Consider the following 19,815-nt stretch of genomic DNA (forward strand, 5'->3'; position numbering starts at 1 on the left):
TTGTATCCTGTATTTTAATTTAGTTCTAACGCCAACTAAAATGTATTCCTAGTAGTCTTATCTTGGATGTTTATTATACCATTTACTTTTTGGCCATTTAACAGTGGTCTGTTCCAAATAGTAGACAGCTGGCCTAGCCATAAATAATAGCATAAGCCTAACTTTAACATTTTTTTTTTTTGCTTGTTTTACATGAGTGCGGAAAAAACACTGCTCTTGTATTTCCTCATAGTTTGGTGAACTGGGTTGTTGGGTACTTACCAGCACTTTTTTCTGGGTGGCATGCATCATATTACTGCAAGGTGTGACCGGAGTGGATGCTGGGTCACATGAGACTAGTCGGAGGCAAAGTGGCCTACCCAGGCAGCGCCATATCACTGGATGCCGCAACACCGTAGGAAGAATAATCAGAGAACACTGGGAAGGACATAATTCTAATTAGTCAGATGTGGGCATGTGTCTTTGAACAGTAAGTACACTCTAACGAATATCTTTGAAATTTGCAATTCATTGTAGTTCTGAAGTCGTAGCTTTGATGGCAACCTTGCTAATAGTAACAGGGTAACATTAGTTAGCTAGTTACGGTTAGCTGACAAGCTAACTTGGTTCCATGTCACATAAGTATCTTTCTAGCTATCTTTCAAACAACTTATATAACGTTATGTGGTTGCTTGCGACCTAACAAAACGTCCCACTGATATTTGCAATGGGGTTGCATCGTCATGTGTACTTTCGGCCTCTTGCTGTCATGTGTGAAATGTTTAACGTTAGCCATTGACGTTTTACAGACCCTTGCACTGCTAACAATCTAATGTTTGTTCGTTGATGACTTCCGTGTAGTCTAGTTCGCTTATGTTTCGCCAACCGCTCTGAGACATTAAAAAGAGTTCAAGTGTGAATGGTGACGTAGCTTTTGTGTAGATACATTAAAATAACCGACTAATGCTACTATTTCAAGGCCATGGTTTTTCACTGTGCAGAATTATCGAGACAATCGTTACGTCGACAATCGTTGTAGACGAAAGCTGTGTTGACGTTTCACGATGTGGTTTTACTGTCAACTCAGCCCGTCAACGCTAGTAGCTATCCAACCACGATTTGTTGTTGTGTACCTAACTTATCTGTTCAGAAAGCCCGGATATCTATATGAATGAAGCCTGAAATAGGTGACTTATGCTCGCGTGTGCAAAGACAGCCTAGGTCATGAAAGGCAATGAACTTTACACAGTTTCAGTCAATTAGCTAGTTAACATTAGCTGGCGAAGTAAGCTCTACGTCACGTCCATTAGCAACCTAGCCATAATGTATGAATAAGGGGAAGTCGTGGAAGTACTTGACAACTTCATGGTGACATACTAAATGGACGAATACAATTACATTACGTGTTATTTACAAGTGAATTCAAGTCATGGGATTATATCTGCTGTTTTGTTACAGGTGGTCAAGCTTTGGTTGGCTCACATGTTGCCCCTTGTTAAAATGACCGACGCAAACCGCCTATTCATGTGACCACGAAGTGGAGCACATGATCCAGCCCAGCTGAGCGGTCGAGGTAGCGAAAGCTGACATCGCATCGGTGAGCTTCATCCTGCCAGGGCCAGGCCATACACAAGTTTTGAACTGATCATTCAACGCATATTTATTTGAACAAGTTAAGATTGATACAATGTACTACCAATGCAATAATTAACCGCTGAAACAGTCCTGTAGGTTTTGGGGTGGTAGCTATGTATCTTGGGTCAATTATTTAAAGGGAATTTTAAATATTAATGTTGTTGCTGCAGATTGCTGGACTCTCTTAGAAACTTCAAGATTCAATCATCACATGTCCGAGGTGAGTGTTGACTCTTTTATAAACTCAATTGTGTGTAGGTGAAACTAACAAAACAACCCCATCTTACCACTGTAAAGGTATCAAGTCCATTACTGTAACTTTTAACACTGTAGTTGAAATGCAAACTCATGGTATGGGATAAAGAAGTGCCACCATGTATTATAGAAATATTTATAACATTCAGTTTGTAAAAGAATAGGATTGCAAGATATTAGGGTAGATCACTTTCTAGAAAACTACTGTTCTTATAGACGCAGAGAGATTAATGTAACTTTGACCCAAAAAATGTATATAAAGGTATCAAGTCCATTCATCATCCTGTTTTCAGACTGTACACACAGACGACCCCTGATCTTGAGCCATGGCATCCAAGTCGTCCCTGCTGAAAGTCATTCTGCTAGGGGATGGTGGTGTGGGGAAGTCCTCCCTCATGAACCGTTATGTGACCAACAAATTCGACACTCACCTTTTCCACACCATTGGCGTGGAATTCCTCAACAAGGACCTGGAGGTGGACGGCCACATGGTCACTATGCAGATCTGGGACACCGCAGGCCAGGAGCGCTTCCGTAGCCTCAGGACTCCATTCTACCGGGGCTCGGACTGCTGCCTGCTCACCTTCAGCGTGGACGACAGCCAGAGCTTCCACAACCTGGGCAACTGGAAGAAAGAGTTTATCTACTACGCAGACGTTAAGGAGCCCGAGACTTTCCCCTTTGTGGTGCTAGGGAACAAGGTGGATGTAAACGAGCGGCAAGTATCCAGCGAGGAGGCACAGCAGTGGTGCCAGGAAAATGGCAACTACTCGTACTACGAGACCAGTGCCAAAGACTCCACCAACGTGGCTTCAGCCTTTGAGGAGGCTGTCAGACGTGTGCTGGCCATGGAGGAGCGAGGAGAACATCTCATACCAACGGACACTGTCAACCTGCACAGGAAACCTCGCTCTGGTGCTTCCTGTTGTTAATTATGTGAAAACTAATATATGACAAAAGAAGTGATGAAATCCCAAGGACCCTTCCCCCCCCCCCCCCCCACTCACACATAATATCAACGCTTATTCCACACCGAGAGACACACTAATAAGCACTAAATTATTTCACTTGGTGACATTCCATTGAACTCTACTTACAACTTTTGGGCTGGAGCCTATGATCAATTTGTCAATGCTAATATGAAGGGTAGACCGCAGATCAGTGTAAAATGTTTAATTCAGAGCTTGAAAGAAATTGCTGATCAGCATTTGGTGTATTATTATGATAAATAAAGCACTATATTCTAATGTTATAACAGTGAGAGATTGCAATAAATATATTTTAATAAATAATCAATCAATTCCTCTAACTAAAAAAAAAAATGTTTTGGTGATGGTATTTTTACACTGTAGTTGAAATGCAAACTCATGGTATGGGATGAAGAAGTGCCAAAATGCATTAAAGAAATATTTATAACATTCAGTTTGTAAAAGAATAGGATTGCAAGGTATTAGGGTAGATCACTTTCTAGAAAACTACTGTCCTTATAGACACAGAGAGATTAAAGTAACTATGACCAAAAAAATGCTCTTGTTGATTATTTAATTATTGATTATATGTTTTGCCAATTCCCTGGTTCCAGTGCCAAGCCATGAACAGTGGTCTGATGTCTGTCACACGGGATGGTTGAACTGGCCTTTATCTCTTCATTCATGAAGGCACACTAGTGAGCCTCTTCAGCAACACACCCAATCACATTGCAGTTGACAGAATAGGAGTGTCCATTACAGCAGAACACACACACTACTGTCCTTTAGTAAAGAGTGTCCATTACAGCAGAACACACACACTACTGTCCTATAGTAAAGATTGTCCCTTACAGCAGAACACACACACTACTGTCCTAGAGTAAAGATTGTCCCTTACAGCAGAACACACACACACTACTGTCCTGTAGTAAAGATTGTCCCTTACAGCAGAACACACACACACTTATGTCCTATAGTAAAGATTGTCCCTTACAGCAGAACACACACACACACACACACTACTGTCCTTTAGTAAAAATTGTCCCTTACAGCGTAACACACACACACACACTACTGTCCTTTAGTAAAGATTGTCCCTTACAGCAGAACACACACACACACACACACACACACTACTGTCCTTTAGTAAAGATTGTCCCTTACAGCAGAACACACACACTACTGTCCTTTAGTAAAGATTGTCCCTTACAGCAGAACACACACACACTACTGTCCTTTAGTAAAGATTGTCCCTTACAGCAGAACACACACACTACTGTCCTTTAGTAAAGATGGTCCTTTACAGCAGAACACACACACTACTGTCCTAGAGTAAAGATTGAACCATTGTAGGCTTCATTTTATTGTTATTGAGTATTCCCTTTAAAAGTAAGTAAGTAAGGCTCAAGTCTGCAAAGTCCACAACAAATGTGTCCATTTTATGTTTATCTGTAAAATGATATTATATTGGTAAGGAACACATTGAAATTTCATGATCAGTGGTAGTACATTTGCACACCAATAGAAAAAAGGAGAGGTTCCTGTCTTAAAGTTACAGTATGTAGGATTTAAGATGATGCATTAGCATACGTTTTATTGTATTCATTTGTATGTTTTTGAGTTTAATCACCTGTACCTACAAATTGTTGTTGTTTTCTTTCGCTTAGAATGAGCCCTTCGTATCTACATAAGGAATGGGTCTTCATCCACTTAATCCGCCATGTTTCTCCCAGAACACTGACACTAGAGGGCCTTTCTTGTTTTTATGGCACCTAAAAGACTCCGTAGCTTCTCAAACACACTTGGAAAGGGAGAAGTATTCAGCCTCCGTACCTTCTCAACTACACTTGGAAAGGGAGAAGTATTCAGCCTCCATAGCTTCTCAGACACTCTTGGAAAGGGAGAAGTATTCAGCCTCCGTACCTTCTCAACTACACTTGGAAAGGGAGAAGTATTCAGCCTCCATAGCTTCTCAGACACTCTTGGAAAGGGAGAAGTATTCAGCCTCCGTACCTTCTCAACTACACTTGGAAAGGGAGAAGTATTCAGCCTCCATAGCTTCTCAGACACTCTTGGAAAGGGAGAAGTATTCAGCCTCCGCAGTAAATTAACACATTTCTGTTTGTGAAAGAGGTGTTACTGAGTCTAACTAAAATTACAGAACATGCAAGATAATAGCCAACAGACTTGCCTTGCAAACGGCAACAACTTCACAGTTGGCACTGATACATGCTAGCTAGTTTGTGAATTTGAAATTGTTAAATGAATTGTTGGGATGTTATAAAAAAAAATGCATTGTTCTTGCGGAGCTGCATCATACACTCATACATACATTTAAAAAGCAAAAACCTACATGTTGCTTTGAGAGCATTGACATGAATTTTGACACTTCAAGATTGTACTTTTCAAGCCAACCATCTGACAAGAACATGCTGTAATAAACATGGCTTGTGAAAAGCATGTAAACATAGGAACAGCTGATGGCAGCCAATGAACACCTGTGTATGAGGAAGCAATGCTCTCATGGTTGGTCTCTAAATAGTCAGGTAGCTTTGTGAGAAATGGCACCAGGTGGTGAACTATGGGAAGGATGCAGCTATGCAAATGCATACGGAGAGAGGGGAAGTGCTCTCATGTTTTTTCATATCCTCCATATAATGGAAAGTGTGGACCTTTGAAATGTGACTAGTTAGGACTTGGGTAAGATTCCTAAACAGATCACTAAAACAGTTCACCCTTAATTATGTATAGGTACCAAACCTACAAATATCTGAATTTAATGTTATAGCCGAATACAATTACAAATAATTAAGCTATGGGAAACCAGAGCTGTTCTAACATGGGGGCATTGGTAAAAGAATGCAGTGCCCTCTGGACATGTATCTGTCAGGAGAGTCTTTTTGTCAAATGATATTTATAAAACAGTGACATAATAAACATATACGTAGACAGGGAGGATACTATGAGGAGGACAAACTCCAAGGATTTCTTAGGTGAGGAATGACCAACACAAAGGTCAAACAAAAAGGACTAAGTTTCATAATGCCACATGGTGTAAAACAATGCTAAAAAGGGAAGGAGTGGTATAATAGAATAGGTGATGGGGATGTGGTATAGTAAATTATTAAAGGTTGGAATCGGGTGAAATAGAGAACAGCTAAGGGTGAGGGAAGTAATGGATTTCTCTTGTTTGTTTTTCTTTTCACAAATGCAACTAATTCACTCACAGAAACATCAAGAGAACATTAATGTATGATCTTATATTGATTGCAAACATGCAGAAGGGAAGAAGTAATAATATTGCATCTTTTTGTTTCGTTTTAAAATAGTGGTGGTGTTGGGCAAGGGACCTTAATTTACAGTTCATCATACCACCTACATGACCCCCAGCCCCTGCAAACCATCAGATACCATTGACCATGATGACTGATAACACAAGAGACACTGCATGATTAATAATACATGTTTTACTGATTTATGACTGAAGTATTAACAGGAAAATAATTACATAACAAATATCCAGAAATCTTATTTATATTACTGCAGACAGACAACAGTGAGACATAAAAAAGAAATAATACACACAAAAAAGAGCCAACTGTGTACAGGAGGGGACTGGTCCTATAGTTTCACAACCACCCAGGAACGATCACCTGGATATAAAATTCCAGCCCTTAAAATCAGCTGAGAAGATGCTTCTTGCCAAGAAACTGCACTTTTCTGTCGAAGGCCGTGGAGCGTACTGGTGCATTTACTTCATAAAATGGATTCATTGCAAACTAAAAAATAAAACAACTGGAGATTAATCAACATTTACTTATGATGTGAGCATTTCTTTAACCTCTAACTAAACAAATAACCTACCTTGATGTATAAGTCATAAACATCATTGAAGAAGTTTTTAATTCCATCCTCTTGCCGAACGTCGTGAAGCATGATAAATCTCATATGTAGACAAGGTGAGTTAAGGCATAACATGTGGCATAGTAATGGAGTTCACAAAATACCAATCAAGTTGCTAAAAGATACTGAATGAGCTTTAACACATTTTCTCAATAGTCAATTGCATGGATGTTTCTAGTCATTTTTCAATTAATTTACACAAACCAATGCAAAGGGCAAGATAGCCACATTGCATATTGCCTACATCCGTGTCAACCTGCTGTGTTCCTAAGTAGCCTATTTCATAGTACATGAATAAGAGTGGATTAAGAATGTTGTTGAACTGAGGTGTGGGTAAGGTCAAACCAAACCAATCTTCAGTGGAAGCATAATGCAAGCGTCCTTGTGATACATGTAGGTCTATTATCAGATAACTCTTAAGAAGGAAACACTAAATAGTGTATGAAGTACATAAGTAAAGGATATGACCAGCAGTGACGAAGGCAGACACAAACCATTCGTTGAATTTATCCACAGTTTTCAAGTACATATTATTTGAAAGCCACATATTTTCGTCTACCAGATCAAGCGCTGCATGGGCAATGAACTGGTTCAGATGACGGTGGTCATCCTACAAAATGTAAAAACAAGATGGGTTACCACATGATGCATCAATAACCAAGACAGTTATCAATAATGAAATCAACCAAATACCCAACCAACCTTTGACTCCGATTTACCAGGAGGTAGAAACTCCATCTCAAAGACGGGATTATCATGATGCCCAACCATAACAAAATAAAAACTTCCCGACATCTTTTCTTTTCTTTCCAAACTGTAGGAGCAAATCGATTTGATGTTAGCCGTGATGTTATCTTTTGTTGATTGCTTTAAAACAGTGCCGAATATAAAGCGGTTTGCTGGCAATGCGTTAATTCATCAACACTTACCATAGCTATAAACTGTTTGTGGGATATGTAGCTATATACACTGCTATTTCTAACACCGTAGATATAGCTAGCCCTGGAGGCGCTAATGTTTACTACCAGTCGGAACACCTTTTTCGGCTCTACAAGGCAATTCAATAATTGACACATATACTCCCATACATTTACTGGTTTTGCGTAAAACACACACACACACACACACACACACACAGTTGTTATCATATTTTACCTGCAATCAACGGGAATCACTTGACGATGACAGGAAAACCATAGGCAAACCCTTGTCTGAATGTATAATCTGCCGCATGAAGATGACGTCAGAGCCCTATAGATGTCTTTGCTTGTAAAAAACTTTTGCTATAAAATAAATAATCAAAATAATGAAGTATGTGCCATCTTAGTATATTACAATTACATCTAATTTCTGGAAATGTATTGCTTTTTTTTTTTTTTTTATAAACACCATTAATGATACGTCATACATATGAACCAGGAAGCGAGACAGAGCACTCATTTGAATTGGACGGGAAGTTCGTTACTCGCTCCTCCTTTTTTTGCTTGAGCTTGTAAACAATTGAAGCCTCTTTGGTTTCTAAGGGGTAAAACAACGGTCCCCTATGATTCCTCTCATTTTGTCGCACGCATTTTGTTGCAAACATTCATAAACTTTTGCTAACCAGGTTGTTTGCGAAGAGAGGTGACCATTGCAACAGTATTTACAAGTTTCATCAGGATGTCGGGACGTAAAGAGGAGTCCCTGTCTCCAGATGAGATGAGGAAGAGGCTTTATCAGACATTCAAAAAGCGAGGAGTTCTCGACACTTTGAAGGTATGTTTTGTTTACAGCCGTTTGCAGAAACAAAGAATCAAAGAGCTCAGTAATTGTCATTTTCAACTGACATTCCAACTTCATTTGTTACTTCCACAGTCAAAGAAGTTTTCAACACAATATCAGCGACTATCACGCGACTTCTGCCTACCCTGACGCGAGTCACTTAATTTTCCATTGCTTAAATAGCTGACTTAAGTTCTCATATCACTAACCAGTCCCATGATGACTAAACGTTTGCAATACCACATGTATCCCCCAATCATGATGAGCAAGCCACAGTGATCTTTGATGTAGGCTACTTTCATGAACCTCATGGTGGTTTTACCGAAGTCTTTAAAGATGTATTACGCTTTATTGGCCCTTGTATTATATGTTTTGCAGTCAAATGTCTAACAGTCATCTTGCTCTCTCTGAACATGCAGTGACAGCGCAAACTAAATTAAGCCAAACCAACCAGAGTAAACATACCCATGTTTAAATGATCATGGCTTGCAGAGATACATGATCATTTTGGCGTGTATTACAACCGTTCTACCATAAGAGCTTATCATAATTATCTGTCTGTTTTCAGGGCACAACTTTGCCCTTGCGGCGTCTGATGGCATATTGATTTCTGCTGAAAGGGGTCCTGCCATTTCAATCATTGTAGGCACTAGTGCAATTGCTTCTCCTTGTCTGTCAGAACCCATTACTATTAGTAATTATTATATTACTCTGCTGACTTAAAGGCATCAAAAGCTGCTTGGCAACAGCCATCACATTATTCACATTATTTTGCCGTTTGTGAATTAAATCCCTCAAAAAAAAACTTTTCTGTTTTGATACAGTTGAGGAATAGCTTTATTTTAAGTTGAAACCCCAATGAAACCTCCCCTTTTTCAGTTTTGTATACAGGGTTATTTATTCTATTTCGATTTATTACCGTTACTAGTGTACACCTTAACCCGTGTTGTTTTTAACTTTACAGATGAAAGTCCAATGGCCATGTCTTTTTTTTTTTGTTCACCTTTCTAGACCCAGCTTCGAAACCAGCTCATTCAGGAGTTAAAACACCCAGAGAGAGAGAGCCTGTCCAAATCAGTCCCTGTAAAAACAGCTTCTGTCATAGAGATGGCCTCCAACAGCTTGGTGATTGAGCACTTAAGGAGCTCCGGCTATGAATATACCCTGTCTGTATTTTATCCTGAATCTGGCATGAGCACAGAAAAGGTGAGAGCTGCATATGTGCATCATTGTCATAATTTATCCTCCTTTTGTTTTGTACCTCCTTTGATGACTCTTCTCCCTCTTTCTTTTCAACATTCTTTTCAGTGTTTTTCAACCAGAGACATTCTTCAACTCGTGAAAATCAGTCCGCGTTCATCTCTGTATAAGTCCTTGGTATGAACGGCATAATTAAATCCATAACAGCATTGCAGTCTTACCAAAACATTTCTTGATTTTGTTCTGTTAGTAACATGATGGTTTTCTGTGTGTTTGCTCTACTTACAGACATCAGACATTCAGAGAGAGAGTCAGAAAGGTACAGTTTACTTTATATATTTCTTCATAATACCTTCTTATCCCTCCTCCTAAACTATGTTTAGTATATTCTGTATCTTGTTGTCTGTGGTAGTAAGCACTGTGTTTTCCACAGGCTTTTTGATGAACCTTCTGACTGAGTTAATAGATCACCATATGCACAGGGATTTCAGCGATGCCAACACACAAACCACGGATTCTGAAGCATTTAGAGGATCTCTTGGTAGGCTTTCATAGTCCTAGTTCATTTTTCTCCGTAATACAGAACACATTGATTTAAATCTTCATTATTATATTTAAAATGACAGAAATGTAATTCACTGCCTCTTTTATATGCTTGCAGTGGAAAAGATGCAGACGATTGATGACGAGTATGAAGTCCTCCGTTCCCGCGGTAACAAGTGGCACACGTTTGAGGCTAGACTTGCCGAATATAGAAAAGAGATCGAGCAACAAGCACAGGCCGAGATCAATACGAAGGTACACAAAACCACAGCATCATTATTTACTCCGAGCACCATGTTATGTCAGTCTTTCAGCTGGTGTTCACTTGTGTGCCCTAGATGTTGGGAAATGCATTCTTATTATTCCATTCGTAACCCAGATATGTAACCTTTTAATACCTTTTTGCTAGCTTCAACACTACAAGGATGCGGAAATAGTCAAAGTGAAGATGGAAGAGAAGGAAAAGGCACAGAAAGAGATTTCGGATTTCAGGAGAGATATTGAGAGAACGTACGAGATGAAATCGGAGGGACTGATTCATAGAGAGAAGAACGCCATAGAGAGACTGCAGAAGCAACAACAGGTATGGTCTTCTTGCTGATAGACTATACTTATCACTGATTAGGCTGTTCAACTGCTAATCAACATCAACAGAAAAGCATGGCACTTAACTTTAAATCTAGAAACGAGGTGGTGAAATATGTTAAGTTGCAAAAGTGCTTGACATCAGGCTACCCAAACTCTTAATGTGAAAAAGATGTTTTATTACAAATATTACAAAAGTTGTGGGGGTAATGTCATGCTGATTGACGGTGTGATTTCCAATGCCAGATTGAAGAAAAGGACATCTACATGCAGAGGCAGGCTGTGCTGAAGGAGATTGAAGTGGTGCGGAACAGAGAAGCTGAGTTAAGGCAAAGAACTGAAGCGTTTGATAAGTAGGTCCATGTCCTTTCTCCTCCTCAGTCTGAGCTGCTCTCACAGTGTGTGCATCATCACTTCATGGGTGGCATCTCTCATGTTGTCCTTTCTCAACTAGAACTTGTAAGCTACAGGAGGAGAAGACTAAAGTCACTGAAGACCTGCTGAAGAGAAGAGAACTGGTAGTTAAAACCATGGAGGACACCTATGACCAAAAGTTGCAGAATGAACTTTCCAGGTGGGCAAAAGCTCAGTTCCAATGACATCAACCTTGTCTTTGCAGACCCATGACTTCATTAATGCAAGCTCTGTATTGAACCAGCAGGTGTCACTGTTGTGTAGGTGACGTCTTCTAGGTTGGCCTTATTCTCAGCCGTCCATGTCTGTAGTCTTTCTCTTTTGTGTAACTGTAACGTATTATTACTGCTTCGCCCTGTGATTAATTGATAATTTAGTTGGTATGTGTGAGCACTGTTCTGTTTTCACTCTGTTGACTTTAAAGGGGGTCGCAAGCTCTGCGGCTGTCCCTGGTGTGCACAGTAGTGATTAATGTAGTGATTATGCCATTGTAACAGGTTTGTCCCCTCCCCACCTCTACAGCCACTCTGGATTTATTTATAGGTCGTAAATCTGGCAAGTGTGGGCAGCTGTCAGTGAGCATTAGGTTAACAGGCTGGAGGCCTAGACACACAGAGCGCGGACAGCCAGCCAGCCAGCAGCTGAGGCCAGCTATAGTGTTGCACACACATGCAGGGCGTTATTGGCCCAGCCATAGTGCTGAACACACATGCAGGGTGTTATTGGGCCAGCCATAGTTCTGTACACATGCAGGGTGTTATTGGTCCAGCCATAGTTCTGTACACATGCAGGGTGTTATTGGTCCAGCCATAGTTCTGTACACATGCAGGGTGTTATTGGTCCAGCCATAGTTCTGTACACACATGCAGGGTGTTATTGGTCCAGCCATAGTTCTGTACACATGCAGGGTGTTATTGGTCCAGCCATAGTTCTGTACACATGCAGGGTGTTATTGGTCCAGCCATAGTTCTGTACACATGCAGGGTGTTATTGGGCCAGCCATAGTGCTGTACACACATGCAGGGTGTTATTGGGCCAGCCATAGTGCTGCACACATGCAGGGTGTTATTGGGCCAGCCATAGTGCTGAACACACATGCAGGGTGTTATTGGTCCAGCCATAGTGCTACACACACATGCAGGGTGTTATTGGTCCAGCCATAGTTCTGTACACATGCAGGGTGTTATTGGGCCAGCCATAGTGCTGAACACACATGCAGGGTGTTATTGGGCCAGCCATAGTGCTGTACACACATGCAGGGTGTTATTGGGTCAGCCTGGCTCTTTTGTCCGAAAGTGCACCCTGTCATTAATACAGAGCATACTGTATGACTGCCTTGAGTTGGCTGACACACACAATTCACTTCTTATGGGACTAGGAGTCATTTTTGGAGTCACCATGTATAGTGTTAACAAGTGCAGTGTTACGGTGTCATGGCTTTCTACTGTGCTGTGTTAAGTTGGCTGCTGAGTGTTTCTTATCTCTCTCTCTAGATACCAACAGGAACTGAAGACAGACTATGTTAAAAGGACTGAGCAGCTGTCTGCAAATGAGAAAAGAAATAAAGGTTAGCACATGACGTCAGTAGCATATTAATGTGTCAGTCATATATATATATATATATATATATATATATATATATATATATATAAAATAATGATGTTTGCATTTGTGTATGTGTGTGGGTTCTTACAGAGGAGACTGCACACATTCAGAAGGAGGCGTCTGTGGTTAATGCTAAAAAACAAGAGCACAGCCAAGCTGTCTCCGAGGTGAAACGTCTACAGGTAGTTTAACCCCTTTGAATTGCATTTGGTTCACAGTAGCATGTAAATATAGTATGTATTTTTTTTCCTGTTTTGTGCTCCAAAGTATATCTTAATGTGGACACCTTCCCAAAGGCTTCACCAAACTAGTGAAATGCAGAAGTGAAGTGAGCGTCCTAGTTTTGAATCATTCAGAAGCCAAGAAGGTTCAGAACTATGGTTTGGGGATTTAGGATGTCAGTCAAAAAGTAGTTCACTGAGAGAGAGACAAGGGGGAAAAGTAAATGTTTGTTTCAAAAATCCTATAATTAGGGTTTCTGGCTTCCCTTTTCTGTGCTATGTGACTTACCTTTCTATGCTGTGGCCATGTACCACTCTTTTTCTGGCAGATGGAGACAAGGGAAAAGTAAATGTTTGTTTCAAAAATCCTATAATTAGGGTTAGGGTTTGTGGCTTCCCTTTTCTGTGCTATGTGACTTACCTTTCTATGCTGTGACCACGTACCACTCTTCTTCTGTCAGATGGAGTTGGACACAGCCCGGTCTCAGAACTCTCTGCTGAACCAGCAGAACCAGCTCCTGAGGGAGAGGCTGGAGAGCATGAGTGACTACCCCGCCCAGAGGAGGGAGAGGGTGGAGCTGCAGGCCGAGGTGCGCCTCCTCAAGCAGCAGGTGGAGGAGGCGCAGGAGGACAACCAACACCTCCGCCAAGGTGAGACGCCCCGACAGAGATGTCCTCTCCACCTGACCGCCCGCGGTTTAGAGGTGGCTCCGGCACAAATGCTGTCAGAGTGAGGGTAGAGGGTGAGGGTGACACTCCGACAGCATGTCCTCTCCACCTGACCGCCCGCGGTTTAGAGGTGGCTCCGGCACAGATGCTGTCAGAGTGAGGACACGCCACCACTGTCTCTTTTTTTTTAGATGGCTTTTAATCGATAGTTGAAGTGGGAGTGTGGACAGGAAATGAGGGAGAAGAGGTGGGGAGTGGACAGGAGAAATGACATCAGGCCGGATTCGAACCTATGTCCTCCAAGAGCCCAAATGTGATCGGGGCTACTGGTTGCGCCACTTTCTCTTTTAAAAGAATCAGAATGTCAACCAGAGTTTGCTGGAAAGGGCGGTGATAAAACATATCCTCAGGATTACTGCACTAGAGGTGAACAAGAAAGTAAAAATGTCAAATCTCCTTAAAGCTGGGCTTTGCAGCTCAACTCTTTCTTTTTTTAAAGTGCATTACAATGTTACTGGAACTTTCCAGTCGGGAATGACACAGCTGGAGTCTCGCTAAGGATTTTTCACAGTTTGTTTGTTTGTTTTTCCATGCCTCCATGTGAAGCTTTTCAAAGTCGTTTGCACAGATATTGCCCCCACAAGGGCCAAACTGGGACAGGGCACAACTCCTCCCATCCCCCATTCAAAAAAAACGAAAACAAAAGGAGGAGAAAAAAAAGTTCTTTTTGGATGCACAAGCCTTGCCGGGGTTCTTGGCGGTGTTTGCACCCCAACACTAGTCCTGGGAAAGGGAGCGAAAGCAGCAGGAGGAGGGGGGGGGGACGAGGGGCCCAAGGGGTGCTGAGGAGAGAAACACAGAGGCCCCTTCTCTGGCGAGGGCCCCGAGCCAAGGCCACCCTCCCCTGAGTGGGGCACAATGCTCTTCCTGTCCGCAGAGAGCCGGAGGGGATCAGTGGGCACATCAACACTGGCAGCGTGCTCATTAGGCAGAAGAAGACGCAGCGCACCCAGCACAATGACCTCCCTCTGCCACTCTCTCTCTGTCTGTCTCTCTCTCTCTCTCTCTCTCCCTCTCTCCCTCACTCTCTCTATCGCTGGGACCCACAGAAGACGCAGCGCACCCATCACAATGATCTCCCTCTGCCTCTCTCTCTCTCTCTCTCTCTCTCTCTCTCTCTCTCTCCCTCTCCCTCTTTCTTTCTCTCTATCTCTCTGGAACCCACAGAAGACACAGAGCACCCAGCACATTGATTTCCCTCTGCCACGCTCTCTCTTTTTCGCTCTCTCTCTGTCTCTGTCTCTCTCTCTCTCTTGCTGGGACCCACAGAAGACGCAGCGCACCCAGCACAATGATCTCCCTCTGCCTCGCTCTCTCGCTCTCTCTCTTTCTCGCTTTCTCTCTCTCTCTCCCTCTGCCTCTCTCTCTCGCTCTCTCTCTTTCTCGCTTTCTCTCTCTCTCCCTCTCTCCCTCTGCCTCTCTCACTCTCTCTCTGTCTGTCTCTCAATCTCCCCCCCCCCTCTCTCTCTCTCTCTCTCTCCCTCTCGCTCTGGGACCCACAAAACCCTCACAGCTCCTCATACCTCACTAATTATGAATGATTCAACACAATAGTCAGGGCCCCTTGTTGTTTATATTTGATATCTCCTCGTGCTGCCGTGCATTTTTCACGTTCTTAATGTCTTCCTGTGCAATACATATCTTTCTACAGCTCTTCACTGCAGATCGACATTGTATTCCCCTACATTGTATTGCACATATACACACCATCACATCCCATTCTTAAATTGTGTACCACAAGTGTGTGTGTGTGTGTGTGTGTGTGTGTGTGTGTCAACAGCTCCAGCTCCCAGTCCCAGGTGACTCACTCTCTCCCTCACTCACTCTCACATCGATGATTTAGCCCCCGCAGCCCCGCCATGTTCAAAGATCCGTACTATTGGGTCAAATATCACAGCTGCTTGTGGCGATGATGTGCTGTTGTTGTATAGGGCATTTTATGTCTACAGTGAGTTTGTCTCAACAGCTCCAGCTCCCAGTCCCACGTGACGACGGGTTGGGGATGGTCTAGGGAGCGGTTGCGATCATGCGGATGTTGAGAGAGTCAGCAGTAACTACTGACAAAACTGTGTGATGGTCACTAACAGTCGAGGCATCATCCTTTACTGTGTCAACAGTCTGTGTAGCGTCACTAAAAGAGTCAGTTAGTAACTAACTACTGACAAAACTGTGTGATGGTCACTAACAGTCGAGGCATCATCCTTTACTGTGTCAACAGTCTGTGTAGCGTCACTAAAAGAGTCAGTTAGTAACTAACTACTGACAAAACTGTTTGATGGTCACTAACAGTCGAGGCATCATCCTTTACTGTGTCAACAGTCTGTGTAGCGTCACTAAAAGAGTCAGTTAGTAACTAACTACTGACAAAACTGTTTGATGGTCACTAACAGTCGAGGCATCATTCCTAACAGTGTCAACAGTCTGTGAGATATGTGAGTGTTCAGAGTGTGAGTCTGTAACGTCCCAGGTGACGGTGGGGGAGCGGTTGCGATGTGGATGTTGTAAACAGTGTGCTGAGCCGTGCAGCTCTCACACACACACACACACACACATACACACCTACACACACACACACACACACACACACACACACACACACCCAAGCTCAAGCTCCCAGTCCCAGCTTGACCGTAACCAGTGTGTTGTTGTGCCATGCAGCTCTCAGCCAGCCGCCGGCGGAGCAGCTGGCCCTGCAGACGGAGCTGAAGAGGCTGGAGGTGGCCCAGAGGAGGGAGGAGGAGGAGCACGAGAGCCAGAGGCAGGTGCTGCACACTCAGCTGCAGCGGGAGGTCAGTGAGAGGCCCACTCCCCCAGAGCCAGGCCCACTCCCCCAGAGCCAGGCCCACTCCCCCAGAGCCAGGCCCACTCCCCCAGAGCCAGGCCCACTCCCCCAGAGCCAGGCCCACTCCCCCAGAGCCAGGCCCACTCCCCCAGAGCCAGGCCCACTCCCCACTTCCCACTCCCCCAGAGCCAGGCCCACTCCCCCAGAACCAGGCCCACTCCCCCAGAGCCAGGCCCACTCCCCACTTCCCACTCCCCCAGAGCCAGGCCCACTCCCCACTTCCCACTCCCCCAGAGCCAGGCCCACTTCCCCACTCCCCCAGAGCCAGGCCCACACCCCCAGAGCCAGGCCCACTCCCCACTTCCCACTCCCCCAGAGCCAGGCCCACTCCCCCAGAGCCAGGCCCACTCCCCCAGAGCCAGGCCCACTTCCCACTCCCCCAGAGCCAGGCCCACTCCCCCAGAGCCAGGCCCACTCCCCCACTCCCCCAGAGCCAGGCCCACTTCCCACTCCCCCAGAGCCAGGCCCACTTCCCACTCCCCCAGAGCCAGGCCCACTTCCCCACTCCCCCAGAGCCAGGCCCACACCCCCAGAGCCAGAGCCAGGCCCACTCCCCACTCCCCCAGAGCCAGGCCCACTCCCCACTCCCCCAGAGCCAGGCCCACTTCCCACTCCCCCAGAGCCAGGCCCACTCCCCACTCCCCCAGAGCCAGAGCCAGGCCCACTCCCCACTCCCCCAGAGCCAGGCCCACACCGGATGATGATAATAATGATTATAAACTTTATTACAGTGCATGAAATGCCTTTCTTCACTCTTCTTACCCTTCTTCTTTCCTATTTCCACTCTTCTTTCCTTCTTTTACTCTTCTTTCTTTTCTTCTTTCCTTCTTCCACTCTTCTTTCTTTTCTTCTTCCTTTTGCATTTCATGCACTGGTATTTCCTTCAGGAAATGCATTTTCTAGTTTATATAGCACCTTTCATGCTAGTGAATGCAGCTCAAAGTGCAATGTGACCTCGTGAATGAAGTGCTTGTCTGACGATGATGATGATGATGATCATGTGGATGTTGTTGTTGTTGTTGTTGTTGTTGTTGTTGTTGTTGTTGATGTGCTGCTCCCTGGAGGGAGTGCTTAAGCTGCGCTGGGGTTTCCTGCAGGTGGAGCGCGTGGCCCAGCTGCAGAGCCAGCTGCTGGAGTGTGAGGAGCGGTCCCAGTGGATGGCCTCCCACGCCGAGGACGTCAAGACGCAGCTCCGCCAAACACAGCTAGGTACCCAAGGCCGGGGGCACTCTGGCCTCCGCCGTCACTGACCTCTTGTTGGGAGTAGTACTTGTAGACCGTCTGTAGTATGCAGATTTAACTTCCTTCCTTGTAGTCTAGTCTAGTGGTGTTGTAGTGTTTCTTTGACCTCTTGTTAGGGAGTCCACTTTTAGACCGTCTGTAGGATCCAGATTTAACTTCCTTCCTTGTAGTAATCAGATTCCATCTTTTGTTATATCTAGTGGTGTTGTAGTGTTTCTTCAAAAGATGTTTGCAGAGAAATTGTGCAAACATTGGTCTTTTGGTGGTGGGCCATCAACTCCTCCTGCGTCCTCAACCCCTTTTTCCCTCCCTCTCTCTCTCTCTCTCTCTCTCTCTCTCTTTCCCTCTCTTTCTCTTTCCCACTCTCCCCTCCATTCTATCCTTGCATGGTTTGATGTGTGCATGTGTGGTCCAGCCTTGGAGAATGAGGTTCTCCGTAACCCCAAGCCATCCCTGGTGGACCGTGCGGTGCTGGAGCTGAGCAGTGACCTGGTGGCCGTCCCCCCTGACCTTTATGTAGACAGGGACGTCATGAGGGCGCAGGCGTTCGACGCAGGAGGGGGGGGATCACGGGGGGGCGGCTGGCCGCACCCCCACCAGAACCGCAGCCCCTCCCCGGACTCGGACCTGGAGCTGGTGGCCGGAGCCAAGGCCCGCATCCGCGAGCTGGAGAAGGAGGCGGACACGCTGGAGGAGGCCTACCGGAGCTACCAGCAGAGGGCGCTGCAGGCCGCCGTCTCCCACATCCTGCCCCAGAGGGCCCCGTCGTCCCCCACGCGGCTCAAGCCCACCGCCCTCCTCTTCCAACACCAACACGCCAAAGCCCTACCCATGGTGCATCAGCAGCGGGTGACCTTCGCTCATGACCTCCAGGCCCCTAGGACTGACACCACGCACCCCCTGCTCAGGGAGTCGGACCTGCAGCCTGTCCGCTACGGACGGGCCCCGCCAGCGGGAGAGGTGACCCCACCGCAGAGGAGCCTCTCGCCCGCACCCCGACGCCTGTCCTCCACACCCGTCTCCATCGCTAAGACACAGAGAAGGAGAGAGGTGCTAGAAGGTACTGCTGCACAACAAAGCTCATTTATTTGTATATGTAGAAGGATCCCCATTAGCTGTAAGACAGAGCTACTTTTCGTGGGGTCCACATTTAAGGCTTACATACAAATATCAAACATTTAAAACATACATTACAATACCAATATCTAACATTTAAAACATACAATACCATACAATACCAATATCAACATTTAAAATACAATAAAATAATGATCATACAATTTTACATTGCAAATATGAAAAAAACAAAGTTCATCCCTTCATAACCCCTACAGTAGAGCAATCACTAGCCTGTTGGATACATTACATTACAGTGTAGATTCATGAGATGGAAGCATTCCTTGCGTAGCAGTATAGTCATGACATTACAGTGAAGTCAAATTGGTTGTCCTTAATCACAATATGGTAATCAATCAGCTTCCTAGGCAGGAAATTGATCTGTGCTGCTTGAGTGTTGACTATATGTGTGGAGCCTGTGTATAACCTGTCTTCTCCTGTGGGGGTGTGGGTGTATAAACTGTCTTCTCCTGTCGGGGTGTGTATAACCTGTCTTCTCCTGTGGGGTGTGTGTGTAAACCGTCTTCTCCTTAGGGGTGTGTATAACCTGTCTTCTCCTGTGGGGTGTCGTGTGTGTGTATAACCTGTCTTCTCCTGTGGGGTGTGTGTGTAAACCGTCTTCTCCTTAGGGGTGTGTGTGTATAACCTGTCTTCTCCTGGGGTGTGTATAACCTGTCTTCTCCTGTGGGGTGTGTGTGTATAACCTGTCTTCTCCTGGGGTGTGTATAACCTGTCTTCTCCTGGGCTGTGTGTGTGTATAACCTGTCTTCTCCTGTGGGGTGTGTGTGTGTATAACCTGTCTTCTCCTGGGGTGTGT

At 44.6% G+C, this 19,815-nt stretch overlaps 3 protein-coding genes across 3 annotated transcripts in view; 2 read left to right on the forward strand and 1 right to left on the reverse strand.

Moving 5' to 3' along the window:
- The first annotated feature begins 271 nt into the window (after positions 1–271).
- On the forward strand, positions 272–3,167 carry rab9a (RAB9A, member RAS oncogene family). The gene is made up of 4 exons (XM_080838792.1): positions 272–469; positions 1,438–1,576; positions 1,785–1,834; positions 2,163–3,167. The coding sequence occupies exon 4, from the start codon at positions 2,196–2,198 to the stop codon at positions 2,799–2,801; it is 606 nt and encodes a 201-aa protein (XP_080694918.1). The 5' UTR covers positions 272–469; positions 1,438–1,576; positions 1,785–1,834; positions 2,163–2,195; the 3' UTR covers positions 2,802–3,167.
- Positions 3,168–6,286: 3,119 nt separating this feature from the next.
- Positions 6,287–7,958, reverse strand: trappc2 (trafficking protein particle complex subunit 2). The gene is made up of 5 exons (XM_080839631.1): positions 7,896–7,958; positions 7,443–7,554; positions 7,209–7,350; positions 6,702–6,787; positions 6,287–6,616 (listed from the first exon to the last, which is right to left on the reverse strand). The coding sequence occupies exons 2-5, from the start codon at positions 7,533–7,535 to the stop codon at positions 6,518–6,520; spliced, it is 420 nt and encodes a 139-aa protein (XP_080695757.1). The 5' UTR covers positions 7,536–7,554; positions 7,896–7,958; the 3' UTR covers positions 6,287–6,517.
- A 405-nt stretch (positions 7,959–8,363) lies between these two features.
- ofd1 (OFD1 centriole and centriolar satellite protein) overlaps positions 8,364–19,815 on the forward strand; it is a 16,125-nt gene continuing 4,673 nt past the window's right edge. Inside the window, exons 1-15 of the mRNA XM_080838790.1 lie at positions 8,364–8,495; positions 9,513–9,707; positions 9,810–9,878; positions 9,990–10,020; positions 10,135–10,242; positions 10,363–10,499; positions 10,654–10,827; positions 11,076–11,182; positions 11,284–11,403; positions 12,737–12,810; positions 12,939–13,030; positions 13,531–13,720; positions 16,457–16,587; positions 17,738–17,849; positions 18,298–18,942. Coding sequence (XP_080694916.1) covers positions 8,400–8,495; positions 9,513–9,707; positions 9,810–9,878; positions 9,990–10,020; positions 10,135–10,242; positions 10,363–10,499; positions 10,654–10,827; positions 11,076–11,182; positions 11,284–11,403; positions 12,737–12,810; positions 12,939–13,030; positions 13,531–13,720; positions 16,457–16,587; positions 17,738–17,849; positions 18,298–18,942 — 2,281 coding nt within the window. The 5' untranslated portion in view covers positions 8,364–8,399. The remainder of the gene's footprint in view (positions 8,496–9,512; positions 9,708–9,809; positions 9,879–9,989; positions 10,021–10,134; positions 10,243–10,362; positions 10,500–10,653; positions 10,828–11,075; positions 11,183–11,283; positions 11,404–12,736; positions 12,811–12,938; positions 13,031–13,530; positions 13,721–16,456; positions 16,588–17,737; positions 17,850–18,297; positions 18,943–19,815) is intronic.

The sequence above is a fragment of the Sprattus sprattus genome (genome assembly GCF_963457725.1).
Source record: "Sprattus sprattus genome assembly, chromosome: 5".
NCBI classification, from domain to species: Eukaryota; Metazoa; Chordata; class Actinopteri; order Clupeiformes; family Clupeidae; genus Sprattus; species Sprattus sprattus.

Bases quoted from the DNA above. Each gene is read 5' to 3' on its own strand.
- rab9a (XM_080838792.1), top strand. From the start codon at position 2,196: ATGGCATCCAAGTCGTCCCTGCTGAAAGTCATTCTGCTAGGGGATGGT.
- trappc2 (XM_080839631.1), bottom strand. From the start codon at position 7,535: ATGTCGGGAAGTTTTTATTTTGTTATGGTTGGGCATCATGATAATCCC. The intron at 6,788-7,208 runs GTCATATCCTTT...CACCTTGTCTAC, and splicing joins GTCTGCCTTCGTCACTGCTG to ATATGAGATTTATCATGCTT. The intron at 6,617-6,701 runs GTAGGTTATTTG...TTTATTTTTTAG, and splicing joins TTTATGACTTATACATCAAG to TTTGCAATGAATCCATTTTA.